Raw genomic sequence first — 14,479 nt, 5'->3', positions numbered from 1 at the left:
AATGTTTTTGGTTTTAGTGTCAGGGTAATGCTGGCTTCATAGAATGAGTTAGGAAGTAGTCCCTCTGCTTCTGTCTTCTGGAAGAGATTGTAGACAATTTGTCAAATTTCTTTAAAATTTTGGTAGATTTTTGCCAGTGAACCCATTTGGGCTAGGTGCTTTCTATTTTGGAAGGTTATTAATCATTGAGTCAATTTCTTTAATAGATATAGGCCTATTCAGATTGTCTATTTCTTCGTGTGAGTTTTGACAAATTGTGTGTTTCAAGGAATTGCCCATTTATCTAGGTTATCAAATTTGTGGACTTAGAGTTGTTCATAATATTCCTTTATTATAATTTTAGTGTCCATAGGATCTGTGGGGATTTCTCCTCTTTCATTTCTGATATTTGTTATTTTTTTCATCTCTCTTTTTTTCTAGTTAGCCTGGTTAGAGGCTTATTGATTTTATTGATCTTTTCAAAAAACCGCTTTTTGGTTTCATTGATTTTCTCAATTGCTTTTGTGTTTCCAGTTTCATTGATTTCTGCCCTGATTTTTATTATTTCTTTTCTTCTACTTACTTTGGTTTCATTTTGCCCTTTTCCCAGTTTCCTAAAGAAATTTAGATGATTGATATTTCAGATCTTTATTTCTAATATTTGCATTTAATGCTATGAATTCTGTGCATTTCTTGTAATGGTTCTTCCCCACAAGCATTATTTTCACTGCATCCCATACATTTTGATGATTTGTATTTGCATTTTCATTTAAGTTCATAATATTATAAAATTTCTCTTAAGTTTTTTTCTTTGTCCCATATGTTACTTAGAAGCGTGTTGTTTAATCTCCAAGTATTTTTGGATTTTCCAGTTAATCTTTCTGTTACTGATTTCTAATTTAATTCTGTTGTGGTCTGAGAGCAGACATTATATAATCTCTCTCTCTCTCTTTTTTTAAAATCATTGTTAAAGTGTGTTTTATTGCCCAGAATGTGGTCTCTTTCGGTGACTGTTTCATAGTGGCTTGAGAAGAGTGTGTAATCTGCTGTTGCTGGATGAAATAGGCTCTAGATGTCAGTTATTTTCCAGTTGATTAATGTGTTGTTGAGTTCAACTGTATCTGTACTGTTAAATTTTTTTGCCTGCTGGATCTGTGCATTTCTGATCGAGGAAGTGTTAACGTCTTTAACTATAATAGGGGATTAATTTATTTATCCTTGCAGTTCTATCAGTTTTTGCCTCATGTAGTTTGATGCTCTTTTAGTAGGCTCGTACACGTTAAGGATTGTTATTTTCTTGAACTGTTGACCCTTTTATGTAATGTCCCTCTTTATCCATGATAACTTTCCTTGCCCTGAAGTCTGCTCTGTCTGAACTTAATATCGCTACTGCCACTTTCTTTTGATTAGTGTTAGCCTGGTGCAACTTTCTTCACCCCTTTACTTTTAATCTGTATGTGTCTATATTTACAGTGAGTTTCTTATAGATAATGTATAGTTAGTTGGGTCTTGTTTTTTGGTCCGCTCTGACAATTTCTGTCTTTTAGTTAGTGTATTTGGATCGTTGATGTTTAAAGTGATTATTGACATAAGAGATTAATATCTACCATATTTGTCACTGTTTTCTATTTGTTACCCTCAGTTTTTGCTCTTATTTTTGTCTTCCATCCTTTTTCTGTCTTTTGTGGTTGTAATTGAACATTTCATATGATGTACTTTCCCTCCTTTTTTAGCATCTCCATTATACTTTTCTGTGTTTTTGTTTTGCTTTTGTGTTTGCTCTTTTTAGTGGTTACCCTAGAGTTTGCAGTATACATATACAGCTTATCCAAGTTGTCTTTCAAGTAACATTATGCCTCTTCCTGGTTAGTGCAAGTATATTATAATAACGTTAATCCTGTCCATTGTACTACTTCCACTTACACATAAGCATATATAAGCATTCACATACAAGCACAAGCAGGTACACATAACCGATTACATTGTTGCTATTATTATTTTTGAACAATTAGATCCATTAAAGATAAAAAAGGAAAAGTTATTTTACTTTCACTTATTCTCCAGTGTTCTTCCTCTCTTTATATAGATCCTAGTCTGACCTATACAATTTTCCTTCTCTCTGGAAAACTTCTTAACATTTGGCATATAGGGGAATGATGTCAATATAGTGTGGAATCTGGCTTGGATTTTTTTTCCCAACCATTTTAAATGTGTTAATGTTTTAGAATGATCAAGGGGCAAACTTTTTCACAACTAAAGAGAAAGCCTTAGTAGTATAAGAAAAATGCTGAAAATTCTGTAAAAGTACCCTCAATATTGCATTACAGTGCTAGTTTATTGGCTTTAAAAATTGCTACATATCCCACTGTGTTAAAAGATCTGAGGAAGTTGTAAGCTTAGTTGAAGAAGCTGTGAGGATAGTTCCTCTGTATTAAAAAGAAATTGATGAAGAAAGCTACCAGCAGATGATATTTTTAATTTTCATTAAACTGGTCTCTTTTAGAAGTGAATATCTTCAAGGACCCACTTCAAAGGAAGAAGCATGAGCTTCTGGGCATGAAACTTTAAAGGATGGACTGGCTTGTTGATACAAATGCCAGTGGAAAGTTAAATTGTACTAATATTTTTATAAGGATTATTACTGTTTTGTTAGGACTCAGATTTAAAAATTCTATAGGTTTTGAGTGGTCTGGCTCTAATTCTGTTTTCTTCATAAGTTCAGCTATTTGAATTTTGTAGAACATGGGGTTATTCAGGAATGCATGTGTGGTGTTACAGCAGAAATGCCTGTCCTCAATTCTGGGTTAGTGATAGTCACCTTCTGACTAACAAGCACAGGCTAATCATCTTTTATTTCATTTTTTTTTTCATTGCCCATCGTTGTGGCCACTACTAGCCCTTTTGTGTGCAGTAGAAAGAGGTGCTCCTTCTACTGAGCAGATTTAGATTTGTAATTGCAGGGCTTGGCATGCAGAGCTCTTGCTAGTGTTTAGCTCTGCTTGCCCTTTTAGGCAGGCCCTTGTGCAGTGTAAAAGGACAGTAGTCCCTCCTTACCTGTGGTTTCACTTCTTGTGGTTTCAGTTACCCATGGTCAACTTCAGTCCAAAAATATTAAATGGAAAAATTCTAGAAATAAACAATTCATACGTTTTAAATTACACGCTGTTCTGAGTAGCATGATGAAATCTCTTACTGTCCCAGTCTGTCCTGCCCAGGGCGTGAATCATCCCTTTGTCCAATGGTACCACAATGTAATATGCTACCAGCCTCTTAGTCGCTTTGTAGCCATCTTGGTTATTAGATTGACTGTCATGGTATCTCAGTGCTTGTGTTCAAGTAATTCTTATTTTACATAATGCCCCAAAGTGTAAGAGTAGTGATGTTAGCAATTTGGATATGCTAAATAGAAGTCGTAAAGTGCTTCCTTTAAGTGAGTTCTTAAGGAAAGAAAAAAAATTGTATGTTGAGGTTGCTAAGATTTATGGTAAGAATGAATCTTCTGTCTGTGAAATTGTAATAAATGAAAAATAAATTCATGCAAGTTTTTCTGCCACACCTCAAACTAAAAGTTATGGCCACAGTGCATGATATCAGTGCTTAGTTAAGATGAAAAACATGTTACATTTGAGGTGGAAGACGTGAAAAGAGACAGATCACACTCATAACTTTTGTTACAGTATATTGTCATAACTGTTCTATTTTATTTTGAGTTATCGTTGTTTATCTCTTACTGTGCCTAATTTATAAATTAAACTTTATCATAAGTATGTATGTATAGGGAAAAAAAATAATATAAATAGAGTTTAATACTAACCACGGTTTCAGGCATCCACTGCGGGGTTTGGAACATATTCCCCATGGCTAAGGGAGGACTACTGTAATTTGGAAACACTACGTGGTGGCCTGGCTTCCTGAGCAAAAGACACACACACACACACACACACACACACACACACACGCACACTGCTTGTTGAACTGCTAAAGCATGTGACTTTAGCTTGTTCCGTTAGCAAGTAGGTTTTGATCAGTTTAAATAATTCATTTATTTCCTTTATTTAATATGTCCCTAGTTGTCAGTGCTTGGTATTATGTACGAATTTTAAAAAAAGACCATTAACTTTCAAAATTCTTGCCATGTAAGAGAAAGGGGTAGTATTGAAAGAGTGAATAAGTATTCCCAACCTCTCCCTTGTTTCTTTTATCCTTTCTTTGGCTGGGTTGGCTGGGGGAAGGAGGAGGTGGGGAGATTGTAGTAGGAGAACAAGAGTAAATTTAAATTTGCCAGTCTGATATGTGACTTCTTTTAAACTAATACTGAAAATTTCAGTTTAGAACACTTGGTTCTTCCAGAGTTGTAGGCAGAATTGCATAATATATGAAGATTGTTTTTGTTCCCTTTCATTTCTGCTTCCTTTGAGGGAACCCTTTTTATGTTCCAGTCTTAGATTATCGTTGGACATTCTAAATCCCACTCCTTGGTTTATCTCCATGTCAGAATTTCCTAGAGTTCACAACTGTTTTTATTTATTTATTTCTTGTTTAATTGTTTGTTTTTTTCTGTGTGTATATACAACTGTGTGGTAGAATATTAATGTTATTAACTTGTGTGTCAATGAGACTTAATTTTCTTGAAGACAATGAACATTTTAAAAAGGACTTATTAACCTAAATGACTCGAATTGCATAAAATATTTTTGAAGGAAGAGTGTGTTAAGGTAACAAGAAGACCTCAACATGAATATATAGAAATTTTTTCTCATTTTGTAAGGATTTAGGTTTGCCTCACAGGGTTTTGCAGGGAGCTGTTGGCTTTCCTATCCTCTAGGATGCTGTCCTTGCCTGCATTGTTGATACTAAGTCACTTGTGCTTTATCTGATTTCCACACCTAATCATTTTTAATGACAGAGGTTGCACATTAGTTTGGCTCGTATCTGATTGTCAAGAACTTAGACACATACCGCCACCTAACTGCAAGTAAGGCTGGAAAATACAGTCTTTAGCAGAGCTGCCATGGACTCAACTAAAACTCGGGGGTGGGGAGGTTATTATTTGAAAAATAGAGGAGAATAGATATTGCGGGAAAATACACAGTTCACTTTGCCCCTTTGGCCACTCATATCCGTGCATTCCCTTCTCATAGAGAAAGCACATCGACTCCTGAAGGATGACAACTGAAAGATGACAACTCAAAGTCACATTCAATGGGTGGAGTCAATCTCTCTTTGTCAGATACAGATGAGGTTCCTTATGATGTGGTGACCTGTAAACTAATAGAAACGTTTTCTAACCGTCTTGCTCTCTTGTTTCTTGTATGTATGTTGGAGTAAGGACAGGAAAGCTGCAACAAACACTCCCAGTGGGAAAAGAGGACAGGATATACATGATAGTTCTGGTTCTTACAGTAATTAATAAGACTCCTTGCTCTGGAACTAGAGTAACATCTTGATAGGATCCTAATTCTGCTTTCTTAGAGAAACTCCTTTGTCCTCCATCGTCCCCGACTTTGCTCTTTGGGAATTATTCCTTATCCATTATCCTTTGTGTCTACACGTGAAGTAGGTGTTGGAGCATGCACCATTATTGAAAACTGCACTGCATTCTCACCCTGCTTCCTTCTGGTGCAGATTTGGGCTCGCTAGATGTTAGGCTTGTGGTGTTTTCATGATAATAGAGTTCCCTAAAAAATGTGGGTGTACATTCTGGTTGATTCTGTCAGTTACATGTGAAAATATCACAGCCAAAGGTTTTATTTGGTCCTAGTTGTTAATCATGAAGACTAGTTAATTTACTAGTTATTGTCCTCTCTCCCTCAGTTTAATGACTGCTACCTTGAGGCTACTGAACATTTGGGTAGGAATTCATCTGATTTTTGCTCCTAAGCTGGCTCTCATTGTGTGGCTTATAACTCTTTACAAGAGATTCTTGGAATACGTGTGTGTGTGTGTGTGTGTGTGTGTGTGTGTGTGTGTGTGTGTGTTTATATGTAGAGAAGCAGTTGGCTTTTCTGTTCCTTCAAGTTCCTGTGTTACTGGATTATCCATTAAATCAGAAGTTGGCTATAGTCAGAGCCTCCCTAAGTTGAGTTGTACTCCCTTTTGTCTCTGCTTATAAACCAATTCTTGCCTAAATTCATTTATATTGGGCTTAAAACAACAAGGAACAGCCAACACCTACATTTTCTAACTGCTTCAGCTAGAACTATAGTCTTGGCAGGCACTTGGTCTCTCTTTTAAATGATCATGTTTTGCTAGTATAGATACAGCAAATGGATGGATAACTAACTATACCATCCGTTTCCTAACTGCTTAAGTTAATATAACATGTTTTGGGTTTCTCTCATGGCGCACCGTATTGGTCATAGCAATTTCTGTAACATTTAGCATAAACGCTGTTGTTGTAAGAAAGATACTTAAAACTAGTGGCGTAAGCATGATATCACTGTTTTTCTCACAGAACAGTTGAGGGATAAATGCATGACACAGGATAGATAAAAAGCTCTGCTTCTATGAAATTGTCCAGAAACCCCCAAAGAAGGAATCTATGAACTACTTTAATGTTTGTTAGTTTTTCTTAAAGATTCTGGCCCAATATACAACTGTAGTTTTTTTTTTCCCCTTTTGGTGTTTTTTTTAAGGCAATGATACTTTGGATGATATTTTGAGTATGAAATATTAGAAACAAAATAGAAACTGTTAGGGAGCGAGAAAGGTAGAACACACACACACACACACACACAAAGATAAAGTTCTTTGCCATAATGCAGTGGAGTCCTAGTACTATACTTGCTCATGATTGTAAATAACTAGAAAACTGGACAAAATGTATGAAACAGTCACTGTTTTCAGAAAATGGCCATAAAGGACCTAAGGCATCAAAGGACAGAGATTCAGTGACTCCTGAGAAAAGAGAAACAGATGAGGCGACCCCTGTGATTGCCCTCATTTTCTGCTGAAGGCATTTTATGATTTCTGATGCAGGGAGAAGAAAGCCAGATGGAGCACAATGATCTTACCTAATTACGACAAAGATTCAAGTTTGGGAGGCTGAGAAAGCTGGACATCAGAAGACTGAAGTTGAGGGACTTAGAAAACGCTCCAAAAATCTCCATGTGGTCCCCTTAAGAGAATTTTGTTGAATACTAACCTATGCATGTGTATAAGAAAATCCACAGAGGCGGACAAAGAACTATCAGGAATCTAATCTGAATAATTTCCAATGTGCATAAGGTTTGAGAGACTTTTGAGTTCTGAATAAGCAGAGTGGAGAGACTTCATTGAACATTTGGAGCATTACGTAGAGACCCCAGAAAGGTCACACTTCAAGAGTTAGGTGAAATTAGCCCTAGTCTGGCTACTCTATACCTCTAACAGATCTTGAAAGCAAGCTGAAAAGAATGAAGTTGGATAGCAAGTAATTTAATAACCTGTTGAAATAAAACTTATCACTCTGAAGGAAGACCATAAAATCCAGAATTTCAACAATGGTAATATTCATAACGTCCGTAATAATATGTAATATATATATATATATAGCTAGATATAGATATAGATATAGATATAGATATCTATATATATAGATCTATATATAAATATCTATATAAATATATCTATATAAATATATCTATAAATATACCTCTATATATAAATATCTATAATATAGATCTATATATATTAGACATGCAAAGAAGGAGGAGAAAAATCATAAATAGAAACAGACACAGAAACGACAGACATGGTGAGATTAGTTTGGAAAGACTTTAAAATATCTGTTGTATATAGTCTCAAGAACTAATGAAAAATTGAATGTACATAAAGAACCACTGAAGTTTTAGGGGGAAAATATAGTATCTGAAATGAAAACTATTGTTTGAGCTTAACAAGAGTGTGGACATTCAGTAGTGGTCAATAAATTTTAACATACAACACAGACTATCCAAGCTGAAGCTCATAGGGCAAAAAGACCAGAAAGAAAATGAACTAACCAGTAGAGACCTGGATACAATATCAAAAATTCTAACATTTATGTAATTGGACATCTAGATGTAAGAGGGAGGGGAGAAAGAAAAAAAAAAATATTAGGTAAAATAATGGCCACAATTTTTCCAAATTTGCTAAAACCCATAAAACCACAGATACAAGAAATTAAGGAAATCACAAACAGGACAAAAACAAAACCACACCAAGGTGTATTATAGTCAAATCACAAAGTTGTAGTGACGTAGAGAAAATCTTAAAAGCAGTAAGTGGGAGGGGAGACATTTTATATATTTAGGAGATCAGAGATATACCAAAAAAATAAATCACTGCTGACTTCTCATCAGAAGGCATGCAATCCAGAAAGTAATGGAATGGTATGTTTAAAGTGCTGAAAGGAAAAAAAACAAAACCTCAACCTAAAATTCTCTATCCAGTGAAATGATCTTTTAAGAAGCAAAGGCAGAATAATACTTCTAAATAAAAGCTAAGAAAATTTGTTCAATTTTTTTTTCTTTTCTTTTTTGACAAGCTGTTTGTCAAATTTAAATGGTCAAAACAATACTGAGAAAGAACAAAGTTGGAGAATTTACACTACTGGGTTCTAAGGATTACTCTAAACTATAATAGGGTGGTATTGAGTTAAGCTGTTGAGATAGACAGATATCCTAAGGGGTGTGTGTGTGTAGTGTTTACAACAGATATAAGTGTTCCTAGACAGTCTTTTATTTATTCAAGAATAGCTTTTTTTTTCTATTAAAGAATAATAGAATCTTTTAACAAATAGTTCAGAAACTAAATACCCTATAGGAAAAAATAAATCTGAACCCTTACCTCACACTATACACAGAAATAAATTTGAATTGGATTATAGATCTAAAAGTTAAAACTCAAACTTCTTGAAATTTTAGAAACATGAATAAATCTTTATGACTTTTTGTTAGGCAAAGATTTCTTAGGACATCAAAAGAACTATCCATAAAAGGAAAGTTTAATAAATTGGGCTTCATCAAAATTAGAATTTTTTGCTGCTCAGAAGACACCATTAGGTAAATGAAAGACAAGCTACAGACTGGGAACTATGTGTATTTCTAATACTTACAGTCTGACACAGGTCTTGTGTAAGTAAGAAGAAAACTCAATTAAATGTGAGCAAAAGATTTGAGTAGATATTTTGTCAAATGAAGTCATAATCCCTTGGGAACCATGAGAAGCATATGAAAACATGGTTTACGTCAGAGATTGGAGAACTACCGCCCATGGACCAAACCGGCCCGTTGACTTTTCTGTTTTATCCTTTTTTCCATAAACACATTTATTTACTAACCAAAGTGAAGATCCTAATTAAACCAAGACTTGGAAATAGTTGCATGTAAAATGTTTGTGATAAAGATAATTGAACACAGTAACAACAACAAAAAGCATGGAGAGATTTGCTCATTGAACTTAGCTTGTTTATCCTCGCAACTAATTCTTGTCCAGAAGAGTGATGGAATTTTTACTCTACTTTTTCATAGATCTGAGTACAGGTGACATTGTTCATGACACATTCCTACACTAATTTCCCATCTTCCAATTTTCTTGTTATTGTGCTTTCCTTCCCATCCCACACTTGATAATTGAACCAATGCACCATCTATGCAGCTGCAGACAGTCTGAGTTTTTCTGCTATTAGCTGTAGTTTCTTCAAACTTCTGTCTTAAGTTACATGAAAACTGTTGTTTTCATTGTGTGGTTTTTATGGTAAGGTTTTTGCCGTCAGAAGTGATGACAAAATCTGGTTTGGCCATGACACCCGTTTTTTGCAGAGCCATTCTAATCATCTTTCCTTCATGTACTCATCAAAGCCTTTGCTCTCTAACAAGTGCCATCTTCCTACCAGCTGCTGAGTGGTGGCCATGGTGGGCCAGGGCAGCGTGCTAGGCGCGCAGAGCAGAGTGTGGCGTGGGGCAGTATGGCTCCATTGACTGTACAAAAACTTTTCTTGGAATGCAGTCACACCCATTCATTTATGTGTCGTCTATGGCTGCTCTCACGCTATAATGACAGATTTGAGGAGTTGTTACAGACCAGGCGGCCCACAAAGCCTAAAATATTTACTATCTGCCTCTTTGCAGGAAAAAATGGCCAACCCCTGGTCTAAGGGAATCAAATTCCAGGGAAGGATAAGCTCTTCCTAAGTGAGAAAACACCAATGGAGAAGTTTGGCCGAATTTAATGTGTTTTTCCCAGGATAACCCTTACTTTTCTTGGGATTGTCATTTTCCACAACTGAATCTTCTTTGATTTTTTATCATAGTTAATTCATTGTTATTAATGAGCTAAAAAAATCTTTATGTTAAAGATTTCATACCAGTCCCTCTTTAAGTCTTGGTCACTTAAGATGTAATATTAAAAAACTCTTGTCTTTTTCTGAGAAACTACACTTCAAGTTCAAAACAGGGATGTAGATTCATGATGTTGACAATAGGTTAGTACCGGTACCAAGATAAATTCTACTTAAAACAACTTGGTTTCAACAGCTTGTAGTTATTTTCTTCACCAAGTTCAGTGGTGACTGCAAGGATGGGGATTGAAGGCATTTGCTGCCTTTCTGGGGATTGACTAGTCTCACTGCCCAAGTGGTGTCCACTCACTGATGTCTTTGCTCCTATGTTCACTGGAAGGAGGAAGCTGCTCCTTATGGTCAGCATTTGGTGGTCTGTGATCAGTTAAACACACCAGAGCGATGCAGGGAGTCAATGTTAGTGGTCTGGCAGGCCAGTCTATTATGCTAATTAGGAAGTCTAGACACTCTGGGTATGCCTCATATTCTTATTTGTTATTGCATCAGCTCTGTTCTCATTGGTTATGCTCTAAATTATATAAACCATTACATCATTGGTTATATAAGTTGTTTACATAAACCGTCTTTTGACTTCAGGGTACAACAGGTGTTAACCTCCTTTGTGTGAGATAGCCATATGCTTATCTGTAACATGTTTGCAATGTTAACTGTTTTTGAGAAAAATATGTTTTCAAGCAGGAGATCAGTTTTGGTGGAAAAGCTTGTATACCACTTTTAATTATAGTAAATAGATTTTATTCACTCCTATCAAAATGTAGGATAATATTATCCTTTCCAGAAAATTCATTTTACATATCACAAAGCCCCATCATTAGTTTACTTAAATTTAATCTGATACTGCTATTTTTCTGTTTGTATAATTTAATGTAACATATGAACATAAAAGTGATTTTTGTAAATTTAATTTGACTATCATTATTTTTACTAGAAGTACAATAACATGAACTCCATGAAAATTTTTTTCTTTATTATGTTTGACTATTAGCTAATTATCACTTTGGTAGCCAAGCAAAATTGCATGTTATAGGGAAATTTTCCAACTGGGACAACATCTAATGAAAGAATGTTTAAGATCATCATTGATTTCCCCATGCTTACTCCACACCATACTTCTATAAATCCTATCAACTTTAAAATAAACCTTGAATCTATCCTCTTATCTTCATCTCTTCTTTATCTCCTGCCTCTTTCCCAGTCCAAGCCATTTTCATCTTTTAGTCAATGTGTTAGTCAGAATAGGTTATATTTAGAATAATAAATTAACCTCCTAATCTCAGTAGTTTGCCACAGCAAAGGTTTACCATGGCTTACATAAAGTCCAGTGTGGTTTGGTCTGTGATCTTACTCCATCTTGGAGCTGTGCTATGGTATCTGCACTAGAGACTTTGAAGTTTGTCAAGTGGATTGGAAATGACTAGATCACTTTTGCTTACAGCCCATTGGTCAGAACTAGTCACATGGCTCCAACCTAAGTGCAAAAAAGTCTGGGAAATGTAGGACAGCACATGAAATATTTGGAGATCACAATTTTATGTGCCACACCCAGATTATTATACTAGCATCCTAATTGGTTACCTTATGTCTTCTCATATCCCACTTCAGTGCTTTCTCTATAAGTAGCCAGAGTGCTCAGAATAAATGTTTTTGTTGCTATCTTGTTAATAACTTCCTTTTTGCATAAAATTCAACACTTTTACCCTTACCAGTATAACCACTACATAATCTTGCCCTTGCCTTCCTCACTAATCTCGATTGGCAGTTAGTGTTATCAAATATGATCTGTGATTAGTGTGTTTTGAATAGGCATTCTCCTTTACTTTGTCCATAATTATGAAAATGTGATTTAAGTGTCAAATTTACAAAATCACAATAATGATGATAAACTGAATAAATAACAACACCAAGAGAAGTCCTCTCATTTATATTAAGGTCTCCTCAATCACACTGTATACATTTAGGACCTTTAAAAAAAATAGCCTTTTGGGAATATTGATGTAATGTGAAATCCTGTTATAATGGATAAATTCTGTATAGTAAACTTAACAATAATTGTATTCTGTTTCTCTGACAATAAATGATCTCTTAGGATAAATGTTATCTCTGGCCAAAGTTAATATGAAAAATATTTCATTATGATTAAATGTGTTTTAAAAAAATTAATAAACTTTATTTTTTAGAGCAGTTTTAGGTTTACATCAAAATTGAGCAGAAAATAAAGTTCCCATACCCTTTGTACCTACACAAATATAACTTCCCCCACTATCAATATACTGCACCAGACTAGTGCATTTGTTACAACCAATGATCCTAACGTTGACCCATCATTATCATCCGAAGTCCATAGTTTACATTAGGGTTCACTCTTGGTGTACATGCTGTGGGTTTTGACAATAAATGCAGTTTTTCGACAATATTTCATAAAGTTTGTGTTTTGCCATTAAGTAGTTATTGCCGTTCAGTTGTACCTTTAATCTCTGTCATGTTTTTCCTTGGCATTCTGCAGCTCTTACTTATCCCAAACACACACACACACACACACAAATAATTGTTTTCTAGTTGAAGTGGTTGGAATATTTTCACAAAGTAATTAATTTATAGTCTTTCAAACTGGATTAGAGTAGTGCCTTTGCCGAAAGATAGAGGAACTAGGGTTTAAATATGTGTGAAAGTAAGGCTTAATATAAATTATTTATCATCTCTGGCCTATGAATGCTGGGAATCAGGTTTTTAACAAGCTGTTTATTTTAATAGACAGGTTAAGATCTATACATTTGGTAGGCTTATTTGCAATGTAGCTGAACATTCATATTTTTGGTAATTTTGACCATTTCTTTAAATTGATTTTAGATATTTAATTAGCTAATAATGATTTCTGTTTTAACAAAGGAAACTTACATATAGTAAAATTGAGTACCTATATGGTTCGTTACATAGATTTAGATCTAGCACAGTTCAAATGACATCTGCTTGCATATAAAAGCCCATGTAACAGTTTTTACAGGGTGTTGGTATTGTCATTCTTGTTTCCTTTCCTTTGCTGGCCCACTCTTATTTCAGCCCTTCAACATTAATAAAGTATTAAGTAGCAAAGGAAATTATCCTACTCCTGGGTAAGTAATATTGAATAAAAACAGGTGTTTGTGGGATAGAAAGATAAGAAAATTAAGTCTTTTTCTTTGATAAGAAGTTGATATGACATTCGTGTTTCATGTAATTAGATGTTTTGGAAAGGAAATTGGGATTTTATAACAGGAGCCAGGGAAGTTATTAAGCAGTCTCTGTGAAAACTTGATTGCCTTTGTGCTTTGACTAACAGTGTATGTCTTGTTTACAGTAACTGTAGTACTGAATGGAAGTGGCTTGTAGACAGAGCAAGAGTTGGCAGCCGATGGACGTGGCTTCAAGCCCAGATTTCAGAGCTAGAATACAAAATCCAACAACTGACGGATGTTCACAGGCAGATTCGTGCCTCCAAGGTATTTTCAATGTTCTTCTGTTTTTTAAACAAAAATTACTGTTTTACTTTCTCCTCATCTCTCCACACAAAATAATTGTTACGAGCTTTTATAAAAATGATATTAAGATTTTAATATATTAATAACTATAAATTGAAGCTGTCTTTATAATGCTTTGGTGTTTATGATGATCATTTATACGTAAGCAATTCAGAACTTCTTTGTTGGATTCCATTTAATAGGATAAAGTGTTTGTTTGTTTTGCTTTTTAAAAAATTATAAATGGGGTGGCTGGTTAGCTTAGTTGGTTTACAGTACACTGCTCTTAACAACAAGGTTGCTGGTTCGATCCCCACATGAGCCACTGTGAGCTGTGCCTTCCACAACTAGATTGAAACAACTACTTGTCTTGGAGCTGATGGGTTCTGGAAAAATACACTTAAATAAATAAAAGTTTTTAAAAAATTTATAAACAAAAAGTTCCAGAGAGCAATATGATGAACACCTGTGTATCCACCCCAAAATTTATTGAATGTAAAATCTTGCCAGTATGAGTTTAGTTTCTAGAATAATAAAGCATTATCTGTACAGTTGAGGTACTTAAATAGTCCTTCCTAATCCCATTCTTTCCTCATGCCACTGTAACCACTATTCTGATTCCAACATTTTTTGATATTTATTATTTTTATGTATGTTTTTATACTGTTGGCACATAGGTGTATAT

General features: G+C 34.8%; 1 protein-coding gene and 1 pseudogene across 1 annotated transcript in view; one reads left to right on the top strand and one right to left on the bottom strand.

The window, feature by feature from the left end:
- KANSL1L (KAT8 regulatory NSL complex subunit 1 like) overlaps positions 1-14,479 on the top strand; it is a 101,256-nt gene that overhangs the window by 24,135 nt on the left and 62,642 nt on the right. Inside the window, 1 exon segment of the mRNA XM_088794692.1 lies at positions 13,635-13,776. Within this exon segment, the coding sequence (XP_088650818.1) occupies positions 13,635-13,776 (142 nt within the window).
- On the bottom strand, positions 7,664-13,624 carry LOC141568164 (fatty acid-binding protein 5 pseudogene; annotated as a pseudogene).

Source organism: Rhinolophus sinicus, chromosome 17 (assembly GCF_057876585.1).
Source record: "Rhinolophus sinicus isolate RSI-liver-muscle chromosome 17, RSI-T2T, whole genome shotgun sequence".
In the NCBI taxonomy this organism is placed as follows: Eukaryota; Metazoa; Chordata; class Mammalia; order Chiroptera; family Rhinolophidae; genus Rhinolophus; species Rhinolophus sinicus.
The sequence above is the reverse complement of the archived record's forward strand: the minus strand, read 5'-3'. Positions and strand labels throughout refer to the sequence as shown.